At 36.7% G+C, this 13,418-nt stretch overlaps 1 protein-coding gene across 5 annotated transcripts in view; it reads right to left on the minus strand.

Annotated features, from left to right (window-relative positions):
• LOC18442737 (sphere organelles protein-like protein) overlaps positions 1-13,418 on the minus strand; it is a 42,761-nt gene that overhangs the window by 23,533 nt on the left and 5,810 nt on the right. For 3 of the 5 annotated variants that reach the window (XR_016056742.1, XM_006852952.4, XM_020672560.2), the window contains exons 3-5: positions 7,131-7,394; positions 5,018-5,323; positions 539-605 (exon numbers count right to left, since the gene is read on the minus strand). Coding sequence is in view for 4 of the 5 variants with exons in the window: in XM_006852952.4 (XP_006853014.1) it covers positions 539-605; positions 5,018-5,323; positions 7,131-7,394 (637 nt within the window). In the remaining variant the exon portion in view is untranslated. The remainder of the gene's footprint in view (positions 1-538; positions 606-5,017; positions 5,324-7,130; positions 7,395-13,418) is intronic. The other 2 variants (XM_088868558.1, XM_020672562.2) reach the window with 1 other exon arrangement.

Here is a 13,418-nt window from a genome sequence, read left to right on the forward strand (position 1 = left end):
AGCATTTTGTCATCCTAATAACATATGCATACATATAAGACTACCACTAGACCACACAAAAAGGCATGGACCCCTATTAAAGGCAAATTTGTCATGTGCCTCAATTTTTTCATACGTGACAATAATACAGACTTCACTGATAGTTACATCAAACAAAGAAGCATCTGTAATAGGAAAATATAAATTTGAAGTGTGGTGAAATTGTGCCATATTCACGTCAAACAATAACGAGTGGACTTTTTCTAAAGGAACTGACAAATACATTGCAGAACATGATTCAAACCAACTGGTACTATATACATTAAACTTGCAGCACAAGTTTTTCTCTCAAAAATATCAACTAAGCATAGTCCCAACATGTGCCAAATGTAACTTTTCAAGTCTAGCCGCATAATTGCATGATTGAAAACTCATCCTATGGTAGATATCTCAGTAGAGAACTAGTGAAACTGAGCATCATAGCCATCATTTTTATAAAATAGGAAATAAGTACGAGGAACTTCACAACTATTTATAATAAACAAGGTCAACAGCAAACCTTTTTTGTACCAGGCACTGAACTCAAGGTATTGACATACTTTGGACTGCCTTCAGATTGATCAAGCCTGGAAATAGAATATGCATTTCATAAAGATACTCCAAAGATAAACTAAAAAATCACTCAAATATTGATAGTATGAAAGCAGGAACCGAATTATGATAATTCTCAATATGTAGGCCAATAATACAAAGCTTGTGAGAAAAACTATTGAAAAATGTAATACTAGACTAGAAGATCAGAATTAATGGTTCTAGAAATTGTTTAAATTAAAATTTCCAACATTGTCAGGATTAATGGTTCTAGAAATTGTTTAAATTAAAATTTCCAACATTGCCAGGATTAATGGTTCTAGAAATTGTTTAAATTAAAATTTCCAACATTGGAAGGAGGGGACATATAACTCTAGAAGTAACACTAATGTACTTTTCCACTAACCAAAAGCACTACAATTATGCTCCATCAATTGTATGAAATTGAATTGCATGAATAAGAACAGAGGAAATACTTTCCATTGTATACAACTAGTACATTGGATGAAAAAAAGATTAATGTACGCCCACAAAAAATACTAAGCAATTCCCACGAGTAGATCCATTCAAACAAAATTAAATGAAGGAAACAATCATGAGAACAAACACAACTTAAGAAAAAAAAAAAACAATCATGAGAACAGAAATTATGCTCTAAACTGTTGGTGGTATAAGACCAATAGGCTAGAAATGCAATCTTTTAAAAAAAAATTCCATTGTATAAAAACTCAATGGTTTAAATGCATGAATATCTCAATACAAAACCATAACACATATATTCCAGCCTACAAACCTAGTTTATACATATTTCAATAATAAAATTGAACCCTAATAGGTCCCCTACAAATCCCTTACTAAAAAGTATAATTAAACTGAATACAATATTCAAATATTCACATTGTACATCTCTACAACATATTGTATGACTTGCACTCGCAATTCCTTATTATATCAAAATTATATGATAATTTCATCTTCATTCTTCATCCTCATAATATCTCATACACATCATACACTTGATCATAATAATTCAATAAGATTTCAATTCGCATAAACAATAATGCATAGCATTAAAGCTCATACCGCAAAAAAAAAAAAAAAAACAATCTCAATATTTATACAGCTTACTCAACTTAATCAAAATCATGAATCCATTTAATAACTGTAAATACATCAAATTAACATGCAAACATACATGGGGAAACCATGGTTCGAACCCCTTGTGCCCGGGCCATGAAAGGGCCTTTTGAGGACTTAATTTTGTCCCATTGTCTAAGGCACGGGTGATAATAATAACTCAAGGAGATCAATCCAATGGGAAGCAAATGATCACATTTATATCACTTAATGGGGATCAAATCATGAGAGAGATTGTATCAAAATAGCCTTTCAAAGTTTGAGAGAGATACTACACAAAATAAAGAACTTATGGTAAAACTACACCGTGTGGTCCATAAGGGACCACACCAACTTTTCAACGTTAAAAAGGCAACTCAATGGACTATTTCTTATGCTCAAATATGATGAAATAAACATCTCATCAGTTGTATATTCTCAGTAAAAAATTCCAGAAAAATAAGATCAAGAAATCAAGTTGAAACTACTCAAGATCATGGAGTAAGCAAGCTAGTCTACACATACTATGTGTATGGACTACACTATTGCTTTGGGACTCTTCAAATATCAAGTTTTCATGACCAAAAACGAAGAAAGCTATCGTAAATTAAGAATTACAACAAGCTTTGATAATGGAAATGAGGTAGGAATTAAAAATATGAGAAGAAAAATCAATACCTTAATGAAGCAATGATATGGGCTTGATCACATAAATGATGGATTACTCCATGGAAGGGTTTCAAATGAAAGCCCAAAGAAGAAGATAATCTCATGGGTGACCATATTTTTGTCAAGGGCTCTCTCTCTCTCTCTCTCTCTCTCTCTCTCTCTCTTTGAAGTGAATACTCAAGTTAGGGTAATAATTGATCTCATAAGCTACTTTTATACTTAGATCATAAAGATGGATTTGATCTTGATCCTTGATGCCTTAGATCAATGGCACATGAGAGGCTTTTATCCAAGCCACTCATCCATATCTTATTACCAAGATCAATGGATAAGCTTTTGACACCCTTCACTCCTCAAAACCTAGGTTTATAGTCATTTTACCTTGAAGCCCTTAGCTCTATGTTTTATTTCTCATTAAGTCCAAATTAATGTTTACAATTATACCCATGGTTTTTGAATAATTTGTGAGAGTCAATAAAATACAAGGACATGGACATAAAGGTAATATGAGACATCTACACATGAATAAAATATCTTATGACACTACCAACAGGATTTTACAACAGTAAAGTTTCACATGGGTCAAGCCCATAAGGTGGTGTTACATAAGATATACTCACATGCTACAAAATCATATGTGGATAATAATATGAATTAAATTAATTCTCAAAATCCCATGACTTCACACATGCCAAAAATGACACATATGAGCTAAAAAAAAACATGTGACTTAAATCAAACTTAAGTCATAACAAAATATAACCCTTTAAATAACAAAATAATCATGTTATAACATAATACCAACAAAAGATTTAATGACAAATAGGTCCCCACATGGATATGATGTCAGCATGATGTCATCCACAAGTGGGGAGGTCAGGGTTCCACGTGGCATCCCTATGGCCACTTGGGATCCATGTGGCATCCCCATAGGATGTCCTTGTTTGGTATTTACGTCAAACAAATTGAAAATCACATTTTTTATTGTTTAAAAAATCTGAAAAATTCTCCAAAAATCTCAAAAATTCTCTAAATGATTTCTCAACCTTATTACACAATTTCTCATCAATATAAAATATTTTCTCGTCAATTTTAGATTAATTTGGGCCAAAGGTAAATGAGATCTCTAAACTTATAACACTAGTCGGAGTCTTCCAATGGGCTAACCCGAATGACGTTCCACCGGTGTCTCGAGCCAACCCAATAGACCTATGCTCCACAGTCTATGGCAGGGACACATAATTGGTTACATCAAAGTCGCTGAGCCAGAGCTTACCATCACCGAGGGTTCAATGGATTACTGGTGCACCCCTGTGGGACATGTTCCTATTCAAATACAGGGGTCCTCTTAAAGCACATGTAACTAGCTCTTCTAAGTCGAATAATACTATAGAAGAGTGGCTTCCCCATACGACTGTGGGTGCACATGCCATGGAAAGGTCTCGTGTCAGGATACGGGCTCATATCCCATGAATCGACCATTCCATACAGGGCGAATACTCTTTTAAATACTCGGGTTCTATTATTCTCAATTGGATTCTCCAAGCCCTGGCTTATCACAGCAACTATGAGGCATTCTAATCAATATATTTCAGACTGGGAGGTGACCCTCACACCTCTCCGAGAGTTCACACTCTCAAAACGTATACTCTCAATGCCTCAAATATGCGGGGTATATGAATCTGTGCCCCAGTGCTCCAAGCACCCAGATTCAGTCTCTCTCTAACTCCCACTGAGCGTAAGACTATTGGCTTTAAGGCCTTGAAAGGCCACATAGCCAACATAGACCACAAGTACACAAACTTCCTACCCAAACTACTCAGAAAATCCAAAAATTTCGAAGACCCCATGGTCCCAGCTGGTCCAGCAAGTTGAATCCACAGAATATAAAAAGTAAAATACAAAATAAAAAAGTATTTGGAAAATAAAAACTCAAACAAGTAAAAAGATTTTCAATTAATAAAACTGGCAATGATTAATGCATTCAAACTCAAAATTTCAAAATTTTAAAACTCATAGCTTCACCGTCCCTCCAGAGTTTCTTGCAGATGGGCCCATACGAGACACGAGATAAAAACTAAAATATGGTTAACTCCAAAAGACAGATTAAATTACCCAAGGTGAATGATCACAAATAACACATCGCAAACCATACCTGGTGATTCCCTTCCAGACATATCGATGTGTAAGATTTCCTTCCCAGTCTCGCTGCAAAAGATAACACTGCTTCCCCAAAAAAGTGGGTTGTAGGTATTTTTAAAACACCAAATAGTTTCTAAGGGGATAGATGATGACTAAAATCTGATAACAGGAAGACACCTAATGGTTTTCTTCCTGATTACAGGAAGAAAACCATAAGTAACTCCAGTACCTTAAGCATAGGTAAACAACATGCAAAGCAAAACAAGATTTCCGGAAACAGCAAGTGTTAAAATATAATCTACATATATCTTCTATACATGGGTTATAGCAAACTTGGCTCAAAAGATAAAACATAGAAAATATACAACTTATTACAGTGGAAACATGAAATTAATTTTTTTATAGAATATTTCAAGACCAATGATAGCATTCAGAAGAAACTAAGAAAAAAAATAATTGTAAATGAGCAGGAACATAAGGAAAAACTTAACAACAATAATGAGACTAAGTTTGATTCAACCTTTCCGAGGATTTACAGACAACACTATCACAAGGTTGAATCTCCCCATCCTCTACAGGAGACAACTGCTGTTTTGTCTTTCGTTTGTTAACTTTCACACCACTACTCTTATCAGAATCAATGGGCGTGGCTTCAGCAAGATTACTGCTATCCCTGGTAACACCTTTTAGGACATTTATCTTAGGCCTATGTTCGCAAAGGGAGTCACTGCCATTTTTAAGAAAATTGTTTCTCAATAGACCTTCATTTTCTTGAGAACAATCGATCTTATTTTGCACAAGAGTACTTGATCTTCTTTTCTTCTTCCTGTAAAAGAAACAGAAAAAAATTGTAAAACTTTCAAAGGAAAAACAATTCTAAAAGGCAGTTGATAAGTGCATAGAAAAGTTATTTTCACCATCAAACATAACAAGTCTTTGACTATTTGAATGAAAGGGCTCCAGGAAAGGGGGGAAATGGAGCATGCAGATAGTGAAGTGACCACACTGGGGGGAAACAAATGATACATATGATATAAATATAAAAAAGGAATGTGCAGTGTCAGAAGGGTCAAGCATCAGCAAGTATATCTCCGAGCTGAAACCAGTAGATGGAATACAACACAAGCTTATGCCCAAAACCAATCAGGCCTGGCACCCTAACAAACCTAGAACCCCACCAACTCGAGGGAGTACTGAAGTGCTACAGTACTCAGCGAGTACTATAGCAACTTGCCTGAGTATACTGTATAAACTTGACGAGATTTTGACTGACTCGATGAGTTTGTTATAACTCGGCGATTTCTATAAAATTTCTGAAACACAAAGGAGGGTGGAATTCATCCACCTTTTTTCACCATAGAAGCAACAATTCTCCTAACACACTTTTAGTTATCAAAAAAAAAAAAATTCTCCTCACACACTTTTGCAGGATCCACCGAATTGATAGATCAGATTTAATTGAAAAAATTGAAATTTTATAAATTTGTTTAGTCAAAATTTTGACCATAATTTTGGCCGAACTCGAAAAGCCATGAATTCGTTGCAACTGCTTTTCAAAATATTATAAATTTGTTTGGTCAAATTTCGACCATGATTTTGGCCAACCTTGCAAAGTCGTGAATTCTTTGCAACTGTTAGTAGTTCTTGGACGAAATTTGTTTCCTAAGCCTGCTATTGGGTTCTTCATTGAATCATAGGCTTGCTTCTCACAAAAAACCACAAAAGACTTGGAATTTGAGATATTTGTTTCAAATTTACTATTCATGAAAATTTAAAAAGCATGGATCAACTAGATCTGAACTTTAATCCCATATCTGATTTGGTGGGTTTCAAATTGAAGTTTTTGAGGATGCCCGACAAGAATTGAAGGCACTGAATCATATTGAGTGCAAAGATTGGAGGGCTGAACTAAGAAATTTAGGGTAACTTTCAGTTTTTTTAATTAAAACTCATACTTTATTTTTAATTAATATTGCTCGATCTAGTAATATTTTCAGTTATAGTTGTGGTTTTGTCGCATTCTATAAAAAAATTAGTAGCAATTTGAATTGGCACTAGAAGAGTAGAAAATTATAAATAAATAAAAAATTATAAGTTATAGTATGATTTAGTGGCACATCAGAAAACCAACAATTTCAGCGAGTACACGCCAATAAGTTCATTAATTCATTTTTTATCATTTTTCATATTGTATATATTTTTCTATTTTTATTTTCCTTTTTTTTACAATTTTTCCCAGATTTTGGGGATTTTTCTGCCCTTTTTGGCCTAGTTGGGGCAAACTCGTGAGTCAACTTGGTACTTGCTGAGTTGACTCGCCCACGCCAAGCCTGAGTTTCGCCTACATGCCGAGGTTCCCAACCTTGAATTAATAATTCACTTATGATAAGACCTACTATAAAGAACTAAAATTTGAAGGGAAAACACTATACATAATGAAGTAGCGGAATGAATGACAATTAGAAAGGACATATAGTAACCAATCACAAAATATATATATAAAAAATAAAAATAAAAAATAAAAGAGGACATGTAGTATGATATTACTTTCATCTTAAATGGAGGTTTTGTCTTAGTTTGTCCCCATTACCCAACCATATGAAAATAGTCTTCATTGGAAGGGAAGAAAGTACTTTGAGTTCTGAAGCTTATCTGCACGCTTCCTTTTCTTCAGAGAGGTCCCATCTTTACTTGATGATTTTTTGGGGCGCATTGTATCCTCAGGAGGATCTTCAGATTCACTCTGGTATCCTCTGGTCTCCTTTTCAAACTCCTCCATTGCAGGGAGTTTCACTGCTGAAACAGGTAGCTTCTGCATGATCTCAGAACCTTTAACAAGATCTTTATCACATCCCATCCCAATTTCCTTTGTAGAGGTCTCTAACGTCCTACTAACCCTAAAGTACAACACAAATTTAAGATGTTAAACAGAGACACCTTAAGCAGTTCATACAAAGAGAGAAGAGGAGATGCATGAAGTACTGCTGCATAGTATACAAAATGCACCATACCATACATGCAGACAGACAATGCAGTTTCTGTGCATTACATTATGCACTCACATCATTAGGTCTTGATATGTACATGAAAATTGAAGCAGATGAGAGTCATTCTACTGACGCCCTCATATGGCCCCAAATTTCAGAAAACTAAATATCCAAATTTATGAATTGTGCACACTGGTGCAAACTCTAATCAATACATACAAGAATTTATGAGTGGGAGAAGTTCGGCACAACAAATCTCTTACATAAGTAGACAGTGGTATATGTGAAGGCCTGAAGGGCATTGGTTGAATCAGTAGGAATAATAGGGATTGTGGAAAGGGGAAGCAGAGATTTCCTAAGAAATATTATGTTGGCTTCTTGTTATAATTTCATGTCCAGTAAAAATTCTCGATATCGCAGTTATACCAGTGATCAAAGCCACTGGCACCAGAACACAAAGTTCAAACCACAATAAATTTGATCTGTTGACAGAGTATAACCTATTAAGAATTTAAGATTAGTTGTACTTCAGCAGAAAAGCCACATTCATCAACTTGGTCCTCAATTTCCTCGAATCTTAGAAAAGCCACATACATCGCATATTCATACACAAATAAACTTGAATACATATTACATGTCTTCCCTTCGACTACACCTTGCCCTTTCACCTAGCAAACAAGCACACTGTCCATCCCACTTCCAAGCCCAAGAGACACAACAATGCTTTAGAAGATTCCCATCGCAAAGATGTAAGCCCTGCAACACAATCTTTTGGTGCAATTCAACAAAATATCCACAATGTCTGCATAAACCTACGACTTTTTCAAGTCATCATTTTATCCCAACAATCTCTCAAACCAATCCAATATATCATCATCATCAGAAAAACAATCCAATATCTATCTAAGGCAAATATTCCTTATTGACACCCCCATAACAACTAAAGTGGCATCCACAAAGTAAACACTAGATGCGAGTGGCTTGGTTGGAGGTGGTGGTCCCCCACAGAATCTCGCTGCGGCGATTCAAGAGAACTCGTTCCCTATCTTATAAGAATCCCAATCACCGACTAAAAGAGATCTTGATTGCTTTAGAAGGGATCATGACCACACTGAAAATTGGGCACGATCAAGATTAGAAAAGTACAAAGCTAGATTATTAGCTAAAGGGTTTACCCATAAAGAAGGAATAGATTATGATGAGACTTTCTCTCCTATAGCTAAGTTCACCTCCATTAGGATCCTAATAGCCATAGCAGGCCATTTTGACTTCGAACTCCACCAGATGGATGTTAAGACTGTATTTGTAAATGGAAGCTAGAAGAAGATGTTTACATAAAACAACTAGAGGGCCTCATAGAAAACAGAAAGGAAAACCTAGTATGTAAACTTAGGAAATCCCTTTGTGACCTTAAGCAAGCATCGATACATAGTACACTAAGTTTCAAGAAACTGTGTGGAAAGTTGGTTTTGTGCCTAACCAGGATGAAAATTGTGTATATGTCAAGGTCAGAGTGATGTCGTATTCATCTCCCTATATGTGGATGACATGTCAATTTTTAGTAGTTCAATGACTCTTATAGTGGAAACAAAAGCTTTCTTGTCACAACACTTTAATATGAACGATCTTGGAGAGGCTTCATATGTTTTGGGAATCAAGATTGCCAAAAATAGAAGAGAGAGAACCATTTAGTTATCTCAAGAGACATTGCTAGAAAATACCAGAAAGATTTGAAATAGAAAATTGTCAGTCCCTATATTGATAAGAAGACCAAGTTCAGCCTAACCATATGTCCCACAAGCTCAGAAGAAGAAGAGGCCATGTAGAGAATTCCGTGGGGAGGTGCAGTTGGGTCACTAATGTGTGCTATGTTAGGGACGAGACTGGACTTATCATTTGCTATGAGTGTGATTAGCAGGTTCCAAACCAGAGTAATCCAGACATAGACCATTCAATGGAAATCAAAAGAGTATTATGGTATTGAAAGGGAAAGGTTAATCACGCCTAATGTATGGAGGAGGCTCAGACATACAGATAAAAGGATATTTAAATGCGGACTACCAGGGCAATCCAAATGAGATGAAGTCCACATCTGAGTATATCTTTACGCCTGCCAAGGGAGTTGTACCCTGGAGCTCAAACAAACAGGACGTTGCCGCCCTCTCGACTATGGATTAGAGTATGTAGCTTGTTGTCTTGTAATAAAACAAGCAGTCTGGTTGAAGTTCCTGAATCAACTAAGATTTAATCCCAATGAATTGCTTGTGTGTAAGAACCTTCTGTGATAACCAGGCAACAATTTGTGTGGCCAAAGAGCCACGATTTCACAAGAAATCAAGGCACATTAAGACAAACTATTATGACATTTGTAACAAGATCTGAGCAGGAAAGATCGAGAATGTTTATCTCCTGACAAAGGCTATGTTAGGAGATCCTTTGACAAGAAGGACTGGTGGCAAATGTATTTGCCAAGCATGTACATGGGATGGAGTTCAAAGAGACAGCGAGGGAATGATTGTATGGCCTTCAAAGGTCAAGTGGATATGTTGGGGTTCTGTGGCTTTGAAAGGCCATGAGAGCAAGTAAATATGAATTATAGTGGATTATACACTTTAATGGAAGTGTGTGCGTTTGTTGACTAACCTAGGGTTGGGTAGCCTACGGGGCCAGGTCATGTCCAAACTATCTCTCATACCAATCCAATATGTATTTAGGTTAAATATTCCTTATTGACACCCCCATAACAACTAAAGTTGCATCCACATAACAAGCGCTAAATAGTGCTCCTCTATAACCTAACATTCGAAACCTATAGATACGGGGAGCTTGATAGGGGGGTGGCAATCCCCCTTCAGAATCTTGCTCAGGCAATACCAGAGCCACAGCTTGAGTGGAGCTCATTCCCCCCATCAAGATAACTCATTCCCTATTCTTTAAAGGCTGTGAGAGTATGTAAATATAAATTATAATGGATTATACACTTCAGTAGGAGTGTATGTGTTTCTTGACTGACCTAGGATTAGACGGTCTATGGCCATGGTCATGTCCAAAACCCTTCAACCTGGGCATGTGGCACTACTAAAAAAAGTTTTCAGAGGGTCATCATTTATTGAGGTTGGAGAGATACCCAGGATGGTTTTTAGGCTAGGAAAGCTTTGTGGTTTCTTGTGTGCGGAAGGAGGCCTATGAGAGTGATGGCTATATCCTCAACATATTGTATGCATAACAACTACATTATTTAGAAGCAACCTTGAAAAGGGATATGTGTACATGTGCACAAAGAGAGCCCCCCTTGCACTATAGTGATATGTGCGTATGACTTACTCTTAAGGGGGGAAACCTAATATCCACATTCTGAAACTGTGGCGATATTATTTATTGGCCAACTTTGAAGAGCCAATCATGAGCCCCTACATGAGATTGTGGGTCATGGGTCTAGTTGGGTCGGTTTGAGAAGATAGTTTAAGATCATGATTATTGGGTCAGGTGGAGTGCCTCGATAGTCACTTATCTTGCCATTGGTAACCAGTACACTTCTACATTTTTTTTTTCAATGAAAGAAATATTTCTGCGAATTTTAGAATTTTTCATAATTTTAAAAATTAATTTCAGCTGTGAATTGCTTGAAAACGATATTTCTAAAATTTAGGTCGTGTCGAGGGGAATGTGTGGGGGGCCCTTGGATTCAGCCCATTGTGTGCCACACCACATGGGTGGGGCGTGGAGCCCATGGGGCCACAACTCAGTCATGGAGGTGGCACCCCCCCCCAACTCCCTCTATTATATTACTTTTGTTTTTAATAAAATTAAAAAGCATCTTTTAAGTTAAGGAATTATTTTGAAAAAGACTATGTGCTTATTCCGTGGGAGTTAGTTGTTTATACAAACTTTGACCATATATTTATTTATTTAAAAAAAAAAAAAATTCCTACAATCTTAAGAGATATGGGAAGTTTTAGAAGATTAGGTTTAGATAGGTCATATCCTAGTTTGAATAGAAGTGGATATGGGTCAATGATTCAAGGATTAACGTTCCTAATATTCCTCCCTAAATCATGATGGCTGATTCATGAGATGGATGGCTCAAATTTAATTCTCTCACCTCTCTGATTTCCTAAAATCCGATTGGTCATGTCACAACTGGATAGGCATCCTTAGGGCCTTTGAAGCCTATATAAGGAGGGGTTCCCCCCTCATTTTCTACACCTTTTATTTTCTAGCCTCTCTCTCTCTCTTTACTTTCTATCCCCTCCATGCTCCACTCTCTCTCTTGTTCTCTCTTCTCTCTCTAGGTGGCAAGCCACCCCCCATAAGTCTTTAAGGATTGCATGCACCAGTAAGGAGAGAAGGGGGCATGCCTAGCCCTAGATTTGGTTAAGGGGAGGTCAATGTTAAAAAAAACGGACCGCCTGGCGTCTAGGCACCCAAAAACAATTTCCGCTCGCCTGGACCTGAGCGCCCCAACACGGCGGCTGTACCTGAGCGGGCGCCCAGCACAGTTTACGATTTTTTTTTTTAACTTCGCCTTAAAGGGCAAAAGGGGGTCATTTTGACCCCCAAGTTTGTATAAAATAAGTTTAGGGGTTTATTTTTCAACCCCAAACTCAAAAAAAAACAAGAAACACTCAATCTTAAACTTATTTATGAGAATCTAAAGCAATTGCTGAGAATCAAAAGTACTTCTTGTGGATTGAAAAAGTTTGTTTTTCTAATTGAAATTATTTTTAGGGTGTTATTGGTGGTATTAGAAGACTTTTAAGTTATTCGTAGCTCGACTGAGATAGCCAACACCGAAGATCAGAGATTTGGTAAAAAAGGTCAGTCTGTAATCTTTATTTGAGATTTATTTTTTCAAGTACTTGCACCCCACTGGGGCGGAGATCCGGGATGGAAATATTGTGTTAACCCGAATAAGAATGACAGAAATACAATTATGTGCAATTTTTATGGACATGTTTCTAATGCCGGTATAAATAGATTTAAGAAACATCTTGCCAGTATTAGAGGCGATGTCACCCCATGTAAGAAAGTCCCAGATCTTGTAAAGAAAGAAATTTTGGAGTACATTGAAGCTGAAAAGAGTAAAAACGTTGCAAAAAAAAAGGATATAGCAGAATTAAAGTCAAGGGTTTATATTTTTTATGATAATATTGAAACTGAAGAAGCGGGGAAAGAAGAGGTAGCCATGGTTGGTATTCAGAGCTCTAAAGACCAAGAGGGCCTTTGGGTCTAAGAAGGCTCGTACGAGAGGGCCTATAGATAGTTTCTTTACACCTAGCCCTAAGACAGTAATTGAGAAAGGCAAGGGAAAGGGGAAAAAACAGGTGACAATTGAAAATAGGTTTAAAAAGGAAGATAGAGCCTAGGTGATTCAGTATATTGCTCAATGGTTTTACCATGCGGGCATTTCTTTTAACACTGCTAGTTTGAATAGCTTCCATACAATGTTGGTAGCAATTGAGCAATTTGGGCCAGGTTTGAAAGCTCCAACTCCTTATGAGATTGCAGAGCCACTACTGAAGAAAGAAGTCGAGTACACTAATGAATATCTCAATACTCATAAGGAGGGATGTGTTAAATTTGGGGTTTCTTTGATGACAGATATGTGGAGTGATAGGAGGACGAGGAGTAACATGAATCTATTAGTAAATTGTCGCCGGGTACAGTGTTTTTGCGCTCAATCAATGCTTCCAATAATGTTCATGATGTGCATTATATATTTTCTTTCATTGATAAGGGTATTGAGGAGGTTGTGGAGGAACACGTAATTCAAGTGGTCACAGATAATGTTGCTCCCAATCTAGCTGCAGATCATTTGCTTCGACAAAAGAGGCCTCGCATATTTTGGACTCCTTGAGCTGCACAATGTATAATTTAAGACCATTCACTTTTGGTAAAAGAAGATTACAATCATGCGTAGCCATTGGATATGAA

This window comes from Amborella trichopoda, chromosome 6, assembly GCF_054954075.1.
Source record: "Amborella trichopoda isolate Santa Cruz 75 chromosome 6, AtrichopodaSantaCruz75HAP2 v2.0, whole genome shotgun sequence".
NCBI classification, from domain to species: domain Eukaryota; kingdom Viridiplantae; phylum Streptophyta; class Magnoliopsida; order Amborellales; family Amborellaceae; genus Amborella; species Amborella trichopoda.